The sequence below is a fragment of the Mandrillus leucophaeus genome, unplaced genomic scaffold (genome assembly GCF_000951045.1).
Source record: "Mandrillus leucophaeus isolate KB7577 unplaced genomic scaffold, Mleu.le_1.0 Scaffold159, whole genome shotgun sequence".
Lineage (NCBI taxonomy): Eukaryota > Metazoa > Chordata > Mammalia > Primates > Cercopithecidae > Mandrillus > Mandrillus leucophaeus.
Genome location: NW_012101576.1, coordinates 5,346,395 through 5,365,577, shown reverse-complemented (window position 1 = coordinate 5,365,577; position 19,183 = coordinate 5,346,395). Strand labels below are relative to the sequence as shown.

General features: G+C 39.9%; 1 protein-coding gene across 1 annotated transcript in view; it reads left to right on the top strand.

The window, feature by feature from the left end:
- The window catches only part of LOC105536434 (complement component receptor 1-like protein), a 77,430-nt gene that overhangs the window by 22,129 nt on the left and 36,118 nt on the right, over nt 1-19,183 (top strand). The window contains exons 2-3 of the mRNA XM_011975844.1: nt 15,539-15,718; nt 16,348-16,447. Coding sequence (XP_011831234.1) covers nt 15,539-15,718; nt 16,348-16,447 — 280 coding nt within the window. The remainder of the gene's footprint in view (nt 1-15,538; nt 15,719-16,347; nt 16,448-19,183) is intronic.

The following is a 19,183-nucleotide window of genomic DNA, read 5'->3' as shown; positions in this document are numbered from 1 at the left end:
TACTTTTTCTGTTAAAGCAAATTTCCCTTAATTCTGGGGTTTCTCTACTTTTCCAGTGGTCAAATATTGATCTCCAGTAGTCAAAACTGGAAAACAGATATTAGCATGTGGAAAAAAAAAATTACTACAAAGCAACAGTTACATTTGAATGCGATAAGGGTTTTACCTCAATGGCAGTGAAACAATTGTCTGTGAGAGTAACAGTACTTGGGATCCCCCAGTTCCAAAGTGTCTTAAAGATACAAAGGTGATCTTTTTTCCGTCTTGGTTTGTTGTTGTTGCTGTTCATTTTAGACTTTATTTCTTTAATATTAACTATCAGTCATACAGAATAACTCAAAAGAAACAATTTTAGTATTTAACTCTGTCTTGTATTCATTTCTATGCCATATATATGACATGAAATTCACATAAAATTCTGCTGTTGTGATTTTGTGTGCCTTTCTGGGGTTCTTAGTATGTTATGTACATTGCATAGGTATATAATTTCACTTCTTCAATATTTTATGTATAAAAAGTGGATTATGACAACTTTTGAAGTGAATTGAAACATGGGCATTTTTATCTAAGTCAGTCAAGAATGGCATAATTCATATAAATGAAATGAGAGCAGTAACTCCCAAGTGGTTGATCTTCTAACATTATTTTATTTCCTAGTGCTGCCTCCTTCTAGTACAAAACCTCCAACTTTGAGGCATTCAGGTTTAGTAGCTTTTTCCTTAAATGTCTCAATTATCTTGTAAATTCCTGGGGAAAATGCCAGCAATAACTCCGAAGTGTTTGGTCCAATCTACATTATTATTTTGTTTTCCAGTGTCGACTTCTCCCACTATAAAATCCCCAACTTCCAGTGTCTCAGGTTTAGTAACTTTCTGCTTGTATTTTTTTCAAAAATCCTTTAAATTCCTGGTGATTTTTTTTTTAATCCTGGTTCATTGGACCCAGCAACCCCATTACTGCGTATATACCCAAAGTATTATAAATCATTCTACTATAAAGACACATACACACGTATGTTTATTGCGGCACTGTTCACAATAGCAAAGACTTGAAACCAACCCAAATGCACATCAGTGATATACTGGATAAAGAAAATGTGGCACATTTACACATGGAATAATATGCAGCCACAAAAATGATGAGTTCATGTCCTTTGCAGGGACATGGATGAAGCTGGAAACCATCATTCTCAGCAAACTATCACAAGAACAGAAAATCAAACACAGCAAGTTCTCACTCATAAGTGGGAGTTGAACAATGAGAACACATGGACACAGGGAGGGGAACACCACACACCGGAGCCTGTCAGGAGGTGGGGGGCTCAGGGAGGGATAGCGTTAGGAGAAATACCTAATGTAGGTGACAGGTTGATGGGTGCAGCAAACCGCCATAGCATATGTATACCTAATGTTACAAACCTGCAAATTCTGCACATGTATCTCAGAACTTAAAGTTTAATAACAACAAAATAAAATTAAAATTAAAATTAAAAATCTTTCAAATTCCTGGTGATGTCCACTTACTCATCATTTTTAGTAATAAAAGAAGGGGGGACATTTATATAGCCATTTTAGTTGTTATACATAGTGATTCTAAAATTATTTGCCATAGTCCACAGATAAAAACAGGAATGTGACCTTCAGAAGGTTATGTATATTTTAAAAGTGTTTATACATATATAAATTGATTCAGTACCTTCCTTATTGGTTATTAGTAAAGTTTAAGTGGGATTCATTTAAAGCACTTAGCACAGTGCCTAGTATATAAAAAGCTCTTAGAGCTAGCTAATATGACTTATTCAACACTTAAATTAATGTTAGGGAAGAGGAAGGTCCATGTATGTTTGTTAATATGTTTGTTTGTTAATATGTATGTTTTGTGTCATCAACTTTGCTGTTTTATTCTTTTCAGAAGTGATCTGTTGACACCTTTGCTGAGTTTGTTCCTATTGCAGGATTCTTTGATTTTCTGGAGTGCAACCAGTTTGAGTCTTTTGATGTAACACATTTAAACAGGGAAATTTCTGCTGTCTCCAGAATAAGACCTATATTTCTGTCTCTTCCCTGCCTGCCCCTGTTCCACACCTCATAATGTTATTCTTTTTTTCTCCTTACTGGGCAGTTTTATCTGGCAATAGCAACTAAATTTTATAGCAACTGAGAGGCAGGAAAAGTCCTTATTTACTGAGATGAAATAGAGGACTTTTTGCAGGGACTCCTGATCAGCGGCTGTAGTTATGACTGGAAAGATTATTCTGATATGACGGAAGGGATTGTCATCCTGATTTCAGTACAGCTATCTCTGGCTTCACTTTCCTTGCTGCAGAAGCAAGAGACTAATTGTGGGAAGAGCATTAGCCTGTGCAGACTGTGCTTAATTAACATCATTTCTATGGTCCTCAGTTTCCATTTAGTTTAATGAGGTTGTTGAACTCAAATCTCAATCACTGGATTCTAATTTGTTGATATTTTCCTATCTCCCTAATTTTTTAAAGGATCGAGGGGAATTATGCATGTTAACTTAGTAATTAGAATACATTTTTATAATTCCTATAAGAGACTGTTAACTGGTAGCCTCCTTAGTTGAGTGCTGTAGGTTTTGAGGGGCAGGAAGAGATGGTTTTTTTTAATGGACTGATATATGAGCAAAACAAGATTGCATGTGAAATTTATACTCAATGAGGCATCCAGGTTTACTCACATGCTCCTAGTGGGTATATGTACTAATACGAAGTTTGTTGATACAGTCTTTTGAAAGAGTTGACTATAAGCATTTCATAAAGTGTTTATAAAACACTGATCTAGCTCAGCGTTTGAGAGCAGAGGAGACAATTGCTTGTGAGAAAAAGCTTATAAAAAAGAGAAATTACAGGGGTATTTTTTGAAAAATCACAAATCAAAATTCCTCATGGGATGGTCAATCATTTTTTATTATCAGTTAGAGGAAGACTAAATCGCAAGATAATTATGTTAAGGTAGGTCTAAAAGTGCTAACGTGAAAAAATGTACAGGAAGTCCTAAGTGGAAAAGAAGAAGATGTAAATGATGTAGTATAATACCACTTACAGTTTTAAAAAAGACACATATGTTTACCCCAAGCACATTACTTTTATGATTTATTATTGGTTATCTTCTAGGATTTCCATTATAAAATATGAAATGTAGTGAGCTTTTTTTTTTTTTTTTTTTTTGAGATGGAGTCTCCCTCTGTCGCCCAGGCTGGAGTGCAGTGGTGCGATCTCGGCTCACTGCAAGCTCCACCTCCCGGGTTCCTGCCATTCTCCTGCCTCAGCCTCCTGAGTATCTGGGACTACAGGCGCCCACCACCACACCTAGCTAACTTTTTTACATTTTTAGTAGAGACAGAGTTTCACCGTGTTAGCCAGGATGGTCTCAATCTCTTGACCTCATGATCCACTCGCCTCAGCCTCCCAAAGTGCTGGGATTACAGGCATGAGCTGTCGTGAGCATTCTTGTACATATATCCTTACATACTTGTGCAAATATATATGTAGATTAAATTTTTTTTTTTTCTAGTCAGAGTCTTACTCTGTCACCCAGGATGGAGTGCAGCGACGTGATCTCGGCTCACTGCAACCTCCACCTCCGGGGTTCAAGCAATTCTCCTGCCTCAGCCTCCCAAGTAGCTGGGATTACAGGTGCACCACCAACCAGGCTAATTTTTGAATTTTTAGTAGAGACGGGGTTTCACCATGGTGGCCAGGCTGGTCTCGAACTCCTGACCTTGTGATCCACCCACCTCGGCCTCCCAAAGTGCTGGGATTATAGGCATGAGCCACCACGCCTGGCAAAGAATGACACTGGATGTATTAAAAAGTATGATAAGTGATACGATCACAGTAGACATTTCCTCCAGTAGAATATTGGGAGAAAACCTAATGGAAATCAATGAAAAATAAGAAACACACGTAGCCTTTGGAACATAGCCTTTCTCACCTAGTGGAGGAGGAGCTGAGACTTGAGTAAGACAGTCAGATGAAGTAAGGCAGTATTCGGGAATGTTTGTGTGAGCTGAGACTATACATCCTGAGTGATACAGGTGTGTTGGCCCATGTATACATGGGTCTCCATTAGTGAAGCTGCACTGAGTAGAGAATAGTTTTCTACCTTATGCATCTTTACTCCATGACGAATCAGTTATGCATGCAGGAGAAAGAGCTTAACACATTTACTGAAATGTCTGCTAAATTATCTACTCAACCCTCATTCTACTCACCTCTCTACAGCCTTTGATATTTAGAATTACTCCATCCTCACACAACTCTTTCCAACTCCAGCATTGGAAACAACTGACTCCTGTTTCTACCAAACTGTATGTCCCAGATTCTTGTCTTAGGAGCCACAGAACTCCAAAGGTTTATGGCTATCACTGTGTTTTGACATTATTGGCTTTCTTTATAGTCCTATGTGATTTACTTACACATTACAAAAAACAGCTCTGAGAAGGGATTCATAATTTTGACCAGCCAGGCAAAGGGGTATACATGATACATAAAGATATTAAGAATCCCTGCATGATGATTCACAATAGCAAAGACATGGAATCAACCTCAGTGCCCATCAGTGATAGACTGGATAAAGAAAATGTGCTACATATACACCATGGAATACTATGCAGCCATAAAAAAGAATGAGATCATGTCCTCTTCAGGGACTTGGGTGGAGCTAGAGGCCATTATCAATTGCAAACTAATGCAGGAACAGGAAACCAAATACTGCATGTTCTCACTTATAAGTGGGAGCTGAATGATGAGAGCACATGAGCAAATGTGGGGGAACAACACATGCTGGGGTCTATTGGAGGGTAGAGGGTAGGAGGAAGGAGAGGATTAGGAAAAATAACCAATGGTACTGGGCTTAATACCTGGGTGGTGAAATAATCTGTACAACAAAGCCCCATGACACAAGTTTACCTGTGTGACAAACCTGCACATGTACCCCTGAACTTAAAAGTTAATAAAAGAACCCCTGCATGGATATGGATCATGTATTTCCATTCAGATCTTCCTTTCATTAATTTTACATGCTCTTCTTCAACAGTCTCATTGACTCCTGTGATTTTGACCATCTCCCATCCATTATCTTTTACAAAAGTCCTCTTGTGCCTTTTTGGAAGTCCATTTTCATAATCAACAAATAACCTACATCCCCAATCTTTTCCTAAACATTCTTACCCCTCCTGGGCTTCACTAAACCCCATCTGTCCCATGCCCAAGGCTTTCTCAGTTTAAAACACAACAACAATGACAAACTTTCACAGCTCAACTTTGGTGGCGCTATCGCTTCGGTTAGCGATAGGAACCGATAGGAAATCCCACATTGGTTTCCTGTTGCTTCTGTAACAAATTATCTTGTGGTTTAAAACAACACAAATTTATTCTTTCACATTTCAGGAGATCGGAAGTCCACAGTGAGTCTTACAGGATGAAAACCAAGGTGTGGAAAAGACTGATTCCTTCTGAAAGCTCTAGTGGAGAACCTGTTTCTTGCTTCTAAGGGGCACTGGCATTCATTCCTTGGCTCACGGCAGCAACACTCTGAGCTCTGCTTTCATCATTGCCTTCTGGTCTATTGCCTTCTTGTAAGGATCCATGTGATCATATCAGGTTCACCTAGCTACTCCAAGACACTCTTTCCATCTCAGTATCCTTAATTTAATCCAACTGTAAAGTCCTAAACCATACAAGGTAACACTCACAGATTCCAGGGAGTAGGATGTGGACATTTTGGGGGAACATTATTCAGCCTACCACACACTCCTCCTTTTCGCTCATTCTTGGATAATTTTTTATTGCTATTTTTTCAATGGCACATAATAATTGTACATGTTTATGGGATACAGCAAAGGAAACAACAGAGTGAAGAAAAAAACCTACAGAATGCGAGAAAATATTTGCAAACTATGGCTTTGACAAGGGGTTAATATCCAGAATATCTGAGGAACTCAAAGAACTCAGCAAAAATAATAATAATAATAATATGATTTAAAAGTGGGCACAAGACTTGAACAGACATCCCTCAAAAGAAGACATATAAATGGCCAATGAATATAAAACAAAATGCTCAACATTCTTAGTCATCAGAGAAATACAAATAAAACCACAGAGAGATACCACCTCACCCTAGTGATCAGAGCTCTTATCAAAAAGACAAAAGATAACAAATGCTGGTGAGGATGTGGAAAATAGAGACCTCTTATACACTGTTAGAGAATCCAAATTAATAGGACCATTATGGGAAATAGTATGGAGGTTTCTCAAAAAATTAAAAGTAGAACTACCATATGATCCAACAATCCCACTACCGGGTATATACCCAAAAGAAAGGAAACCAGTATAATGAAAAGATATCTGCACTCTCACATTCACTGATGCACTAATAACAATAGCCAAGGTATGGAATCAACCCAAGTGTTCACCAATGGACGAATAGATCAATAAAATGTGGTATATATACACAAGGGCATACTATTCAGCCATAAGAAAGAATGAAATCCTACCATTTGCAGCAACATGGATGAACCTAGAGGATATTTTAGTAAGTGAAGTAAATCAGGCACAGAAAGGCAAATCCTGTGTGATACAAGTCATATGTGCAATCTAAAAAAGCTCATCTCATAGAAGTAAAGAGTAGAATACTGGTTACCAGAGGCTGGGGAAGGGAGAGACAATGGGAGATGGAGAAATATTGGTTAAAGGGCACAGGGTCACAGATACATACGAATAAATTCATCCTTGAATACTTAACTCTCTGCCCTAAATCTGTCACTCCTCCATCCATATTTCTTATTTCAATGGGTAGCACCACCATTCATTTCTAATCCTGGGGCTAACTCTTGATTGCTTTCTTCTCACCACTAACCTTAAGAAAGGAAGTGACCAAAATCCAGTACATGAGCAACTGTTCATTCATCTCCAGTATCTTTGTTAATTGTCCACTTTATCCACCCAGTGAGAGCCACCATCAAACCTCACTTGGATGTCAGCAAAAGCTCCCTGACTCGTCTCCCCTCTCCATTATTGCCTTAATCTAGTCTCCATACGATACACAGATTTACATTTTTTAAATGTATATCTAATTGTCCCTCCTTTTTTAAAAAGTCAACAATGGCATGACATCTCAATTCACGATAAATAAATTGGTTCTTCACATTCTCTGTACACTGTACACATCGCCTGCAATTGCCCTTCAACACAGAGACCAGGCATTTCATTAACCGACCTTCCCACACACATTCTTGCAAAGAGGAATAGTCAAACAGGGTGTTTGGAGGCGAGCTGCCATCATCCACCGCCTTTGCCTGGAAGCGCAGAGCCTCGCACGCGGGATCCATCGGAAGCCCAAGCATTGTCAAGATCTGCTGCTTCACCTGGGTCCGCAAGGTGGGCTCTGCCAGCGAAACCCGTTTGAAACAATGCAAATGGGGAGTAAACATGGCCTCGCCCATTAAGGGGAAGCTGGTGAAAAGCACTTTGTCCCGGAACCCATACTCTGGGCGCGGAGCACAATGATTGGTCACTCCTCTTTGCACTGGGCTTTTCCTCTTATTTCAGTTTTCTTTGAGATCAAATCTGGTTTGTAGATGTGCTTCGGGAGGATGGGGGTGTCTTCTCCGAGAACCCGGGAGCATGTCGGGCCGCCGGCGCCCCGTCTCCCCTTCTGCTGCGGAGGATCCCTGCCGGCGGTTGTGGTGCTGCTCACGCTGCCGGTGGCCTGGGGTGAGACGCGGGCGGGCGTGGGGAGGCGCCCGGGCGGACGAGGCACCCGGGTCCCCGCAGAGAACTCTCGTGCTGCACTGGGCTGCGCTGCTCTGGGCGCCCGGGTCCGAAGGCAGTGTGATGGGTGGGCTGAGTGCGCGAACCGGCAGGGCGGCGAGTCTGGGATCCTTCTGCGCACTGGAGACCCTCGCTGCTTCTGGGTAAGTATGGAGTTTCCACGTGCAGGGGCTTAAGTCAGGACCAGCGCAGAGGAAGGAGCAGATGCTGAACGGGTGCCGCACAAAATTCCTTGCCTTTGTGTATTCGGTCTAGGCTGGCTATAGCGGAGCATGGCGTTGATCCTAGCGAAAGAGGACTTGGGGATCCGACAAACCTGAGTTCTGGTCCTAGAAACTTAACTGTGAGGCAGGTTAGCACACCTAAGGCTGTTTGCTCTTCTGTAAAATGGGGACATTGATATCTGTATATTGTGGAGTTCCTGCCTCAATGGTATAAAGCCTGTCGAGTGTCTAACACAGGGCCTGTCCCCGAGTCCATTTCTATCCCCCAACTATTGCCTCTGCATTTTGCTCCCAATGGTGCTTAAACAAGCAGTCCTAGGGATGCCCCGCATGGAACTGTCCTCATCCCCAACCCCAAGCCACCACCGCCATCATCACCATGCGCTTGATTGACAGCTTACTTTAAGACAGATGCATGCCAGGCACTTGGGCGTTAGAAGAGCAAGGGAAGCCCCAGAACATGCAGTGTAACACCTGCAAGTAGAAGGGACAGTAGATATGTTTACAGTTTGCATTTTAGTGATGTGTTTAGTACAAAATAAAGCCTATTATAACTACTATGGAAACGTTGAGGCCACACCTCTTCCTTTTTTTTAACTTAAAGTAGGTAAACATCTTCAATTACAACCCTTCTATTATTATTTTTGGGCTCCCCAGAAGTCTTCTTGGTTGCCTGGACTCACTGGCAACATCTCATTTGAAGCGGCAGTTCAACAGTTAGTTGCTTTGGTCCTGCCTCTTCCTGACAAGTCAGGGTTCGTCCTTCTCTGCCACTAGACGTTTTGCATTCATTATTTGAGTGTTCCTTCTTCTCTAAAAGAGCAAGGGGAAAATAAAATCAAGTTCCCCCAAGAGTTGTTATTAATATTTTATCTCCTTAGGCACCAGAAAGCAACCTGTCAGGTGAAGAGATATGATAAAACTTACAATTTTATTTTTAGGAGAGAAGCATGCCCAGTAAGTTAAGCAATCTGTTGTCAGTGCTTACTGAGGTTCTCACAATAACCTCCAAATGTGAAACAGGCTAAACTACCTAGAAATTTTGTTGCTGAAGTAATTTCAATTTTAAAATGCTGATGGATGCGTCCAGTGTGTACAGTCCTTTGGAGTTTAAAAGAAGTGTAAGAGAAAGAGCTATGCACCCAAGGTGTATGCATATAGAAGTAGGTGGTAGAGTTTTATGAAATCTACTTTTTAGGAAGCCAGTGTTCTGGTTTTTCCAGACTCTGCTACTTACCAGCTGGGGCTGTGGACCCAGCAACTTAAGTCACACCACTGACGTTCAGTGTCCACATGTATAAAATGAGCACGACTTACATCCTGATTTCTGAGAGAGGTGTTTTGAAAATCAGGTGGGGTAGTGCATGTGACAGTGTTTTGTAATCTGAAAACCCCCATGCATGTCTGAAAAATCATGACTAAGAAGTTGTGCAAGACTGCAGGATCACTGAAAAGAGAGAAATCTCAGCCCCTATGATCAGGAAAGGGTGAGAGAAAAGAGTACGGCTTTACTAGTGCTTAAAGAGTGAATCTAGAAACAGGTTGCATAGGACAGTTTATGGGGATATTTATTTCTATATAAAAAATAGCAGAGGAACTAGGATTGTTTTGTCGTTATAGGGTACTCATACTACCCATGAAGTGGTGTAGTAATATTTGAAAGAGAACTTAGATTAGCTGCAAATAGATACTGCAAACTTAGGGCAACCACTGAAAAAAGTGAAAAAAAGAAGTACAACTGATATGCCAGTAAGGAAGAATGAATTGCATCATATAAAATGCTCAGTTAAAACAATAAAGGGGGCCAGGCACAATGGCTCACATCTGTAATCCCAGCACTTTAGGAGACGGGGTAGATAACCTGAGGTCAGGAGTTCGAGACTAGCCTGACCAACATGTAAAAACCCATTTCTACAAAAATTAGCCGGGCATGATGGTGGGTGCCTGTAATCCCAGCTACTCGGGAGGCTGAGGCAGGAGAATCTCTTGAACCTGGAAGGCGGAGGTTGCAGTGAGCCGAGATCGCGCCACTACACTCCAGCCTGAGCGAAAGAGTGAGACTCTTATCTCAAAAATAAAAGTAAAATAAAATAAAGGTCAGGAAAAGAATGCAAAACAAAAAATAGGAACAGAGAACAAGAGAACAAAGGCAACAAATAGAAACCGGTAACATATTAAACCAACTATATCAACCGTCATTTTGAGTGTCAATGATCTAAATGCACCAATTGAAACAGATCATCAGAGTCAGTCAACAAACAAAATTCAGCTATATATTGTGTACTCCCTATAAGCCCATTTTAAATATGGACAATATATATTAAAAGTAAATGGATAAAGATATAACATGCTAATGCTAGTCACAGAAAGCAGAAGTAGCTGTGTTAACTTCAAACACAGCAGACTTCAGACCAAGGAAAATTATTAGGGATAAAGAGGGGCATCGTATAATGATAAATGGGCTAATTTTCCAAGAAGGCATAACAATATCTAATATGTATCCACCTGACAGAGAAACAAAATATGTGGGGCAAAGCCGATAGAACTGCAAGGAGAAATAGACGAATGTACTATCATAGTTGGAGACTTCAGCACTTTTATCAGGAAAAGATAAAGGTGCTGAAGTCTCTTTATCAGAAATGGGCAGATTCAGCAGGCAGAAAATCGGTAAGGACATACTTGAACTCAACAGCACCATCAATCCACTTGGATATAATTGACATATATAGATGACTTCATCCAACAACAGCAAAAGACATAATCTCCGGCTCACATTCATGGGGATAGACCACATTGTGAGCCATAAGAATAGTACACTAATTAAGCTTTAACAGGGAGTGTTTAAGGTAGGGTGGACTCTGGCGCCCTCATGTGGTCCTCATGGAGGATGTGGTTTGGTTACCCCTGCTAGGTAAAGGTGCAAGAAGGGAAGTTCCAATTTGCTTTCTGTGCTTTATTCTGGTTTACATATGCTCAGATGAGATGAGTGGATGTATGATTTATATTATCTACTGTTATCTAAAATAACCTTCACATTTGGACAGGTAACATCGAAAGTATCCTACACAGAAATACTGGGTGAAGATCACTGCAATAAAACCAACTCCAGAAAACAAGAAAATGGCAGAGTTGACAATCCCTCTCACCCTCCCCGCAAAGACACATATATGCACATCTCTTTTGTCAGAGGCATTAAGAGAAAGAAATGCTGTCAATCTAATCACAACTGATCACAACTTGATGAAACCAAAAAATCTAGAAAGTATCATGAAGACCGTTGAAATACAGCTTTACGTTCACTACTGTGACCAGAGAAACTCACTGTGGCTGTTTTTTGTCCCTTTAGATGTCAACTAATGATTGTGTTAAGTGATCATGATTAACAGAGCATTTAAAATGTTTATTTTATCTGTATTACATTTCAAAAATTTATATTTAGACATATAATTTATGTATTTGTGTAGATACACAACTTATAACTTTATATTTTTGAAAGTGCATGCTCTTTTTTTAAACTGATAGAGGTGCCTAAGCAAAGCAAGTGCAAGTCTATTCCTTAAAGGGTAAGTGTGCAGAATGGAAAGCAGAGTGTACTTCGGGTTGACAGCTCATATTTGAACAGACATGAAAGTGATGATGTGTTAATTGTGTGTATAGCACAGAACAAATCAACTTGCTTTGAATGGAAGGTCTGAACCAGGAGTGCGTGAAATTGGGCTGAGTCATACAAGAAAAAAAAACGAAAGGAGATAACAATATATGCCCACTAGAATGGCTAACATTAAAAAGATCGACCAAGCCAAGTTTTGGCAATAAAGTGGAGTAACTGGAATTATAATATATTGCTATTTGGCAGGTAAAATTACAACATTAACTTTAGAACATAGTTCAACCGTTTCTTCAAACCTTAGACACACACACTGTCATGTTACTCAGCATTTTACAGTTAGGTTTTTACCCAAGAGAAATGAAATCATATGTCCACACAAAGACTTGTACATGAATTTTCACAGCAGTTTTGTTTGTAATAGTCAACAAGTGGAAACAATCCAAATGTCCCTCAACAAGTGAATGGATAAACTAAATTAAGATATATTTATACAATTGAATATTGCCCAGCAACAAAAGGAAACAATTTGTATATGTGCAGCAACTGAGATAGAACTCTAATTATGCTGTGTAAGGGCTAAAACATAAAAAAAAAAAAAAATCTGAATGATTTCCTTTATACGATAGGACATAAATGAAGTGATTCAGGTTACATGAAATTTTAGAAAGTCAAATCAATCTGTAGTAAGAGAAAATAGGTCGAAGATTGCCAAGAGAAGGAAGTGGATGTTTGGATGTATTACAGAAGGACATGAGGGAACTGTGTAGGGGTGAAGAGTATGATGGAAATGTTTGTTGTCTTCGTTTGGTGATGGTTTCGCAGGGCATATATATAAGTAATCAAACTGTACTCTTTAAATACTCATCAATCATTGTATGTAATATATCTTAATAAAGCTATAAAAACTTTTTAAACTTATGGTAGATCTTGAGTTTATGGAGTTTATATTAATATATTTATCACAGGAACTAGCCACAAATTGAGGGATTAGTAATAAATGAGGGAAAGGAAACTATATCAAGCTTTCTTTGTTGAAGGCTCATATATTCCTTTTTTGAACTATTATACAACTTTACTTTATATTATTACCTATACTATGCCTACACTACTATGGAGGTAGGAATATTAGGTAATTAAGGGGAAGGAACTTCTTTCTTTCCAAGAATGGTTCATTATATTTGCTTTGTTGCGTTGATCTAGTTCTAACCTCTCATTGCAAGTTTTGCTGTAATATTTACCCCTCTCAATACAGCTTTTGGTGCTAGGAGCTCCACTTGGAATCTCTTCCTTTGTCTGGCATCAATGCATAAGACACATATCAAAATTGTATTTCATACCACATATCAAATACAGGAAAGGTGAATGCATAACATTGAAAATCACAGGAAATGTTTTATTCATTTTTTTTATATATACAGTGGTTCTCAAAGTGCTGTTATCTACCAAAATTGGCTGTGAAACTTTTTTAAAATATAAACTCCTGGGCTCTAACCCAGACCCACTAAATCAGAGATTCTGGGGACATAGCTTGGACTCTTCATTTTTTTTATAAGTAATTCTTCAATTATTTGTTCATTGCAACAAATATGCACTGAGTGCTTATAACTGAGCGTTAAGCACAAGGGCTAGATATTAATTTAGAGGTACAAAAGATACATCATCATTTGCCCTCAAATTATACACATCTAATATCTTTTGAGATAAATAGATCCTTCTAAAAGCACACAAAGTTAAAAAGCACAAATTGCGATAACAAACAATTACTGATATGAAAGGAAAAGGAAAGGATCCGACAGGGAATTATTATAGGGTGGGGTAGAGGGAAGTAGTTTAGATTCCAAATGCCTGAGAGGGTCAGGGAAGGCATCAGACTAGATTGGGTGTGTTCAGGGTGGTATGGACATAGACAGGCCAGGGAAGGCTTCGATAAGAAAGTGCCATTTTAGCAGACACCTGGAGGAAGAACTGAAGTCAGAGCGAAGATAAAAGCGTGTCATACAGAGGAATGTCATAGGGAAAAAATGTGTGTCTTCAGGAAACTGAAAAAGGGGAAAGGGCCACACCCTGGTAAGGGGACCGAGTGGCACGAGATGAAGCAGGAAGCATAGACAAGGGCATCCTTGTACAGAGTCAAAAGTTGGTTCTTTTAAGTCTAATAAAATTGACCTCTGGCCTCAATCTATCCTGCAGAATTTGAATTTATTAGTGGAAGGTGTGGGAAGGAACAGAAATGAAAACAAAACAAAACAAACAAGAGATTTCCAAAACTATAGTAAAATGCTATTCTTTTCAACATATGTATCTTCTTGATTACATATTGTTTGACTCTAACTGTGATTTTTGTTGCTTTTAGTTAAATCTACAAGGCCTTAAGGGGCCTAGCTGAGTCTAGTATTTAATTTGAAATATCTATGAGAAAATACACACTTCTTTATAGTAAAGTATAGCTTTAGTTGTAGAGCTTTGTTCACTCTTTGTGCTCAAGATTGACTTGGCAACAGACTTCCAACACTGGTGACTGCTACTGAGGGCCAAAGAGGAGATGTGTACTCCCACTGAATCTGAGTGCCCACTGAGCATGAAGGTGGATGGTAGAATGCATGAGTGTAGCTTGTCACAAGAAAGTATGATAAATGAGAATGGGAGAGACGAAACTACACCACACGCACTTACTGATTAACTAAGATTAGAAGCTGTGAATTGCAGCTTCCCGTTTAGTGAAAGATGATATAAATAGTTTAGTTGTCTTCAGATTAGCAGAGACTTTTTAAATGGATGGGTACTGATTTTTTTTTTAAGCCCATTTCTAAGGCATCTTTTAAAGCAGGTGTCCTCAACCCCTGGGGCATGAACCGGTACTGTCCGGTGGCCCGTTAGGAACTGGGCAGAACGGTAGGAGGTGAGCAGCCAAGCATTACTGCCTGAGCTCCACCTCCTGTCAGATCAGTGGCAGCATTAGATTCTCATAGGAGCAGAACCCCTATTGTGAACTGTGCATACGAGGGATCTAGGTTGCATGCTCCCTGTGAGAACCTAATGCCTGATGATCTGGGTGAAACAGTTCCATCTCAAAACCATTCCCCTGCACCCTCCCTTCCAGGAAAAATTGTCTTCCACAAAATGAGTCTCAGGTGCCAAAAAGGTTGGGGACCAAAGTTCTAAAGGAATCAATCTCTTTGCTATTATTGTTACTATTATTATTGTTAAGATGGAGTCTTGCTCTGTCACCCAGGCTGGAGTGCAGTGGCACAATCTTGGCCCTACTGCAACCTCCGCCTCCTGGGTTCAAATGATTCTCCTGCCTCAGTCTCCCAAGTAGCTTGGACTACAGGCACATGCCACCATGCTCTGCTAAGTTTTTGTACGTTTAGTAGAGACGGGGTTTCACCATCTTGGCCAAACTGGTCTTGAATTCCTGACCTCAAGTGACCCACCCACCTTGGTCTCCCAAAGTGCTGACATTACAGACATGAGCCACCACACTCAGCTCCCTTGGCTATTATTGAAGTATTCTTTTTCTTTTTTGATCACATCTATGCAGTATATTGGAGAGAAAGAGGAAGTAGAGTGGGAATTTCAACAGGGCATGGTGGCTCACACCTGTAATCCCAGGACTTTGGGAGGCGGAGGTGGGCAGATCACCTGAGGTCAGGAGTTTGAGACCAGCCTGGCCAACACGGTAAAACCTCATTTCTACTAAAAATTCAAAAATTGGCCGGATGTGGTCGCAGGTGCCTGTAATCCCATCCACTTGGGAGGCTGAGGCAGGGAGTATTGCTTGAACCTGTGAGGCAGAGGATGGCACCACTGCACTCCAGTCTGGGTGACAGAGGCATACTCTGTCACACACACACACAAAAAAAGTCATTTCTCCATTAACTTAGATGCTGTTGTGGTCTTGATCCCCAGATCAATGCAATGCCCCAGAACAGCTTCCATTTGCCAGGCCTACCAACCTAACTGATGCATCTGAGTTTCCCGTTGGGACACATCTGAGGTATGAATGCCTCCCTGGTTATCATGGAAAACCATTTTCTATCATCTGCCTAGAAAACTCAGTCTGGACAAGTGCTAAGGACAAGTGCACACGTAAGTAACTCTGGAGTGGGAACCCCTCTGTTAGTCAAGTATCTGTAAGATCTGATTCAATTTGTTCAGATTTTGTAACTGAGTTGCATATGACAATTAGTTCGCCAAGGTGCAATACATACAAGAATTATTCTTGTAGATCATACCTTGTTACTGCTTTCAGTTCCTGGCGCCTTCATTACAAGTTTATTTCATGAGAAACAGTCATTGCAGGACATGATTGAAGGAAAATCCCGATTCACTGGGGGTCTCCCATTTTCATGACTAAAATTAAGTAATGAATGACTTGGGACAAGAAAAAGAAGTGGATTAAATAACTCAAAGATGTGACAGTTTTGGGCTCTGAGATCTTTGGATTATACCAATTGAATTGAATTACAGATAATAACAAAGTTTACATTTTTCTGGGGGCATAATATGGGAATGAAACAGATCTGAAAGGGAAGTTTGTTTTTGAAAGGGAGCTGATCCCGAGGCAGTCTGGTGAGTTTCCTCAAGGTAGCAAAATCTGTGGAACCATCAGAACTGCGAGTGTTCCTCAGTAAGCTACAGGCAGGTTGAGACCTTATGTACTGAAAAAAAATGCAGTTTGCTCTACTTGGCTCCAAAATTCTGTTTCTTTCCTGTAGGTAAATCATGTCATAATCCTAAAGATCCTGTGAATGGCATGGTGCATGTGATCAAAGACATCCAGTTCGGATCCCAAATTAATTATTCTTGTAATAAAGGGTGAGTTGGCAGCAACATCTCTTGGTTCAAGAGTTCTAGCACAGCCATACTACCTTCTAGTCACATCTCAGACAGGACAACTAAGCTATTACCATCTGCTCTTTAAAGGCTTCAACACAGGTGTTTATCTCCTGACTGAAATGAACAAAGGTATGACAAAATCAGGGGGAAAATCATCTGTATCCTTGCTGGAAACCAAGGCTTTGCATATATGAAAAGTGTGGCATTCATTGGGTGAGAAGGAAGAAAATGGGGGAAGAGTATACTCAAAGCACACAAACAGCCTTAACCCAAAGTAGACATTGCTGGAGGAAAAGGAAGGCAATTGAGCAGCTGTGTGAGAGAAATCGTAATGGTAATAGCACAAATAGTTTGCTAGGGTTGCTGTAAGAGAGTACTCCAAAACAGGTGGCTTAATACAAATGAAGTTTTTGCAGTTCTGTTCTGGAGGCTGGAAGTGCAAAATCAAGGTGTTGGCAGAGCCAGAGCCATGCTCCCTCCAAAAAACCTGTAGGAATGGATCCCTCTTTGCTTCTTCCAGTTTCTGAAGCCCCAGGCCTTGGCGTGTAGCAGCAGAACTCTAGTTTCTGTCTCTGCTGTCCTCAAACGGCTGTCTTCCCTCTGTGTCCAAAGTTCTTTTTTTTTTTTTTTTTTTTTTTAGTAGAAACAGAATTTCACCGTGTTCGCCAAGATGGTCTCAATCTCCCGATCTCGTGATCCACCCGCCTCGGCCTCCCAAAGTGCTGGGATTACAGGCATGAGCCACTGCACCCAGCCCAGAATTCCCTCTTTCAATAAGGACACCACTCATATTGGATTGGGGCCCACACTAATGACTTCATCTTAACTTGATTGCCTCTCCAAAGACCGTGTTTCCAAATAAGGTCACATTAATAGGAACTGGGGATTAAGACGTCCATATATTTCGGGGGTGAGGGGAACACAATTCTCATGCATTGCTGGTAGGAATGCAAAATGGTACCACGACTTTGAAAGATGTTTTGACAGTTTTTTATAAAAATAAACATACTCTTACCATATTATCCAGCAGTTATCCTCCTTGGTATTTATTTATCTAAAGGAATTGAAATCTCAGCTTCACACACAAAAAAATCTGCACGCAGATGTTTATAACAGCTTTATTCATAATTGCCAAAACTTGGAAGCAATCAAGATGTCCTTTAGTAAGGGAATGGATAAACTGTGGTACATCCATACAATAGAATATTATTCAATACCAAAAAGAAATGAGCTATCAAGCCATGAAGAGACATAGAGGAACCTTAAATAATGAACCTTTTTTCACTATTACTAAGGGAAAGAAGCCAATCTGAAAAGCCTATGTAGTATATGATTCCAACTATACACCATTCTGGAAAACACAAAACTATGGAGACGTAAAAAGATCAGCAGTTGCCAGGGGTTAGGGAAGAAGGGGATGAATAAGCAGAGCACAGATTTTTGAGGGTAGTGAAACTACTCTGTATGATGCCATCACAGTAGGTACATGTCATAATAAATTTATCCAAAATCATATGATGTGCAATACCAAGAGTGTACCCTAATATAAACTATGGACTTGGGGTGACCATGATGTGTCAGTGTAAGTTCATCAGTTGCAAAATTATGTACCACCCTGGTGAAGGCTGTTTATAATAGGGGAGGCTATCCATGTGTAGGAGCAGGGAGTATATAGGAAATCTCTGTATCTTCTGTTCATTATTGCTGTGAACCAAAAACTGTGCTAAAACACAAAGTCTCTTTTTTTAAAACTACATAAAAGTAAATACACAAGCACATGTGCATAAACAGACACGCACACAAATGGGTACAGGTAAAACAGGAAATTTGAACAAAACTGGTGGATCGTACCTGTCTCAATATCTTGAGTTTGATGTTGCACTATTGTTTTACAAAATGTTATTATTAGAGGGAAATTGAGTAAAGTGTACCTGGGATCTCTCCGGACTATTCCCTACAACTGCATGTGAATCTGATTATCTCAAAATAAAAAGTTTTTTTTTTTAAGTTACTACTAAATTTCCAAGGGAATGGGATTCCTACCAAAGAATTGTATATTGTGAAATTAAATAATTCTAACTTAAAACAATTCAAACTTATAGCTGGGGGAACTTTAAATTATTCTGAGCCATAAGAAGAGTGTGGCTATGCAGCCTGAGCCATGCAGCAGGCAGCTGTAACTTCTGCCTTTTTTTCCTATAAATAGTTAAAACCAAATTGCGCTAGAGATAAGACCCACTCACATCACTATCCCTTTTCAAGGAGCAATAAAGTAATCTTCCTTGGAATGTAGCAATCTGTAACAAATCAAAGTGCTGTAACTATTCATGGTCCCATATGGAAAATACAATCCTGCTAAAATTTCTCTGTCTCTGCCTATATCAGTGATACCTTACGTCCTCCACTTTGGAGTGCTGACCCCATTCATTTGGAGTTGGTGTCTTCCATGTGACTACCCTTAAGCTTTGTGCTCAAATAAACTATCCTTAAATATATTTTCTGAATCTCTTTATTTAAGGTTAACCATGTGCTAACCTAAATAATTCACAGGATTTGTTTTTTATCCTCCTTTTTTCGTAACCCATCTGCCTGGTTCAAGGCACATAGATTAAGAAGGAAAATGGAAATGGGACTAATATCCCAGGCTTCACTGTCCCTCTTTGGGCTCTGGGGAGGAGACTCCCAAAAGTCTAGACATGTTTACCCACATGCTGT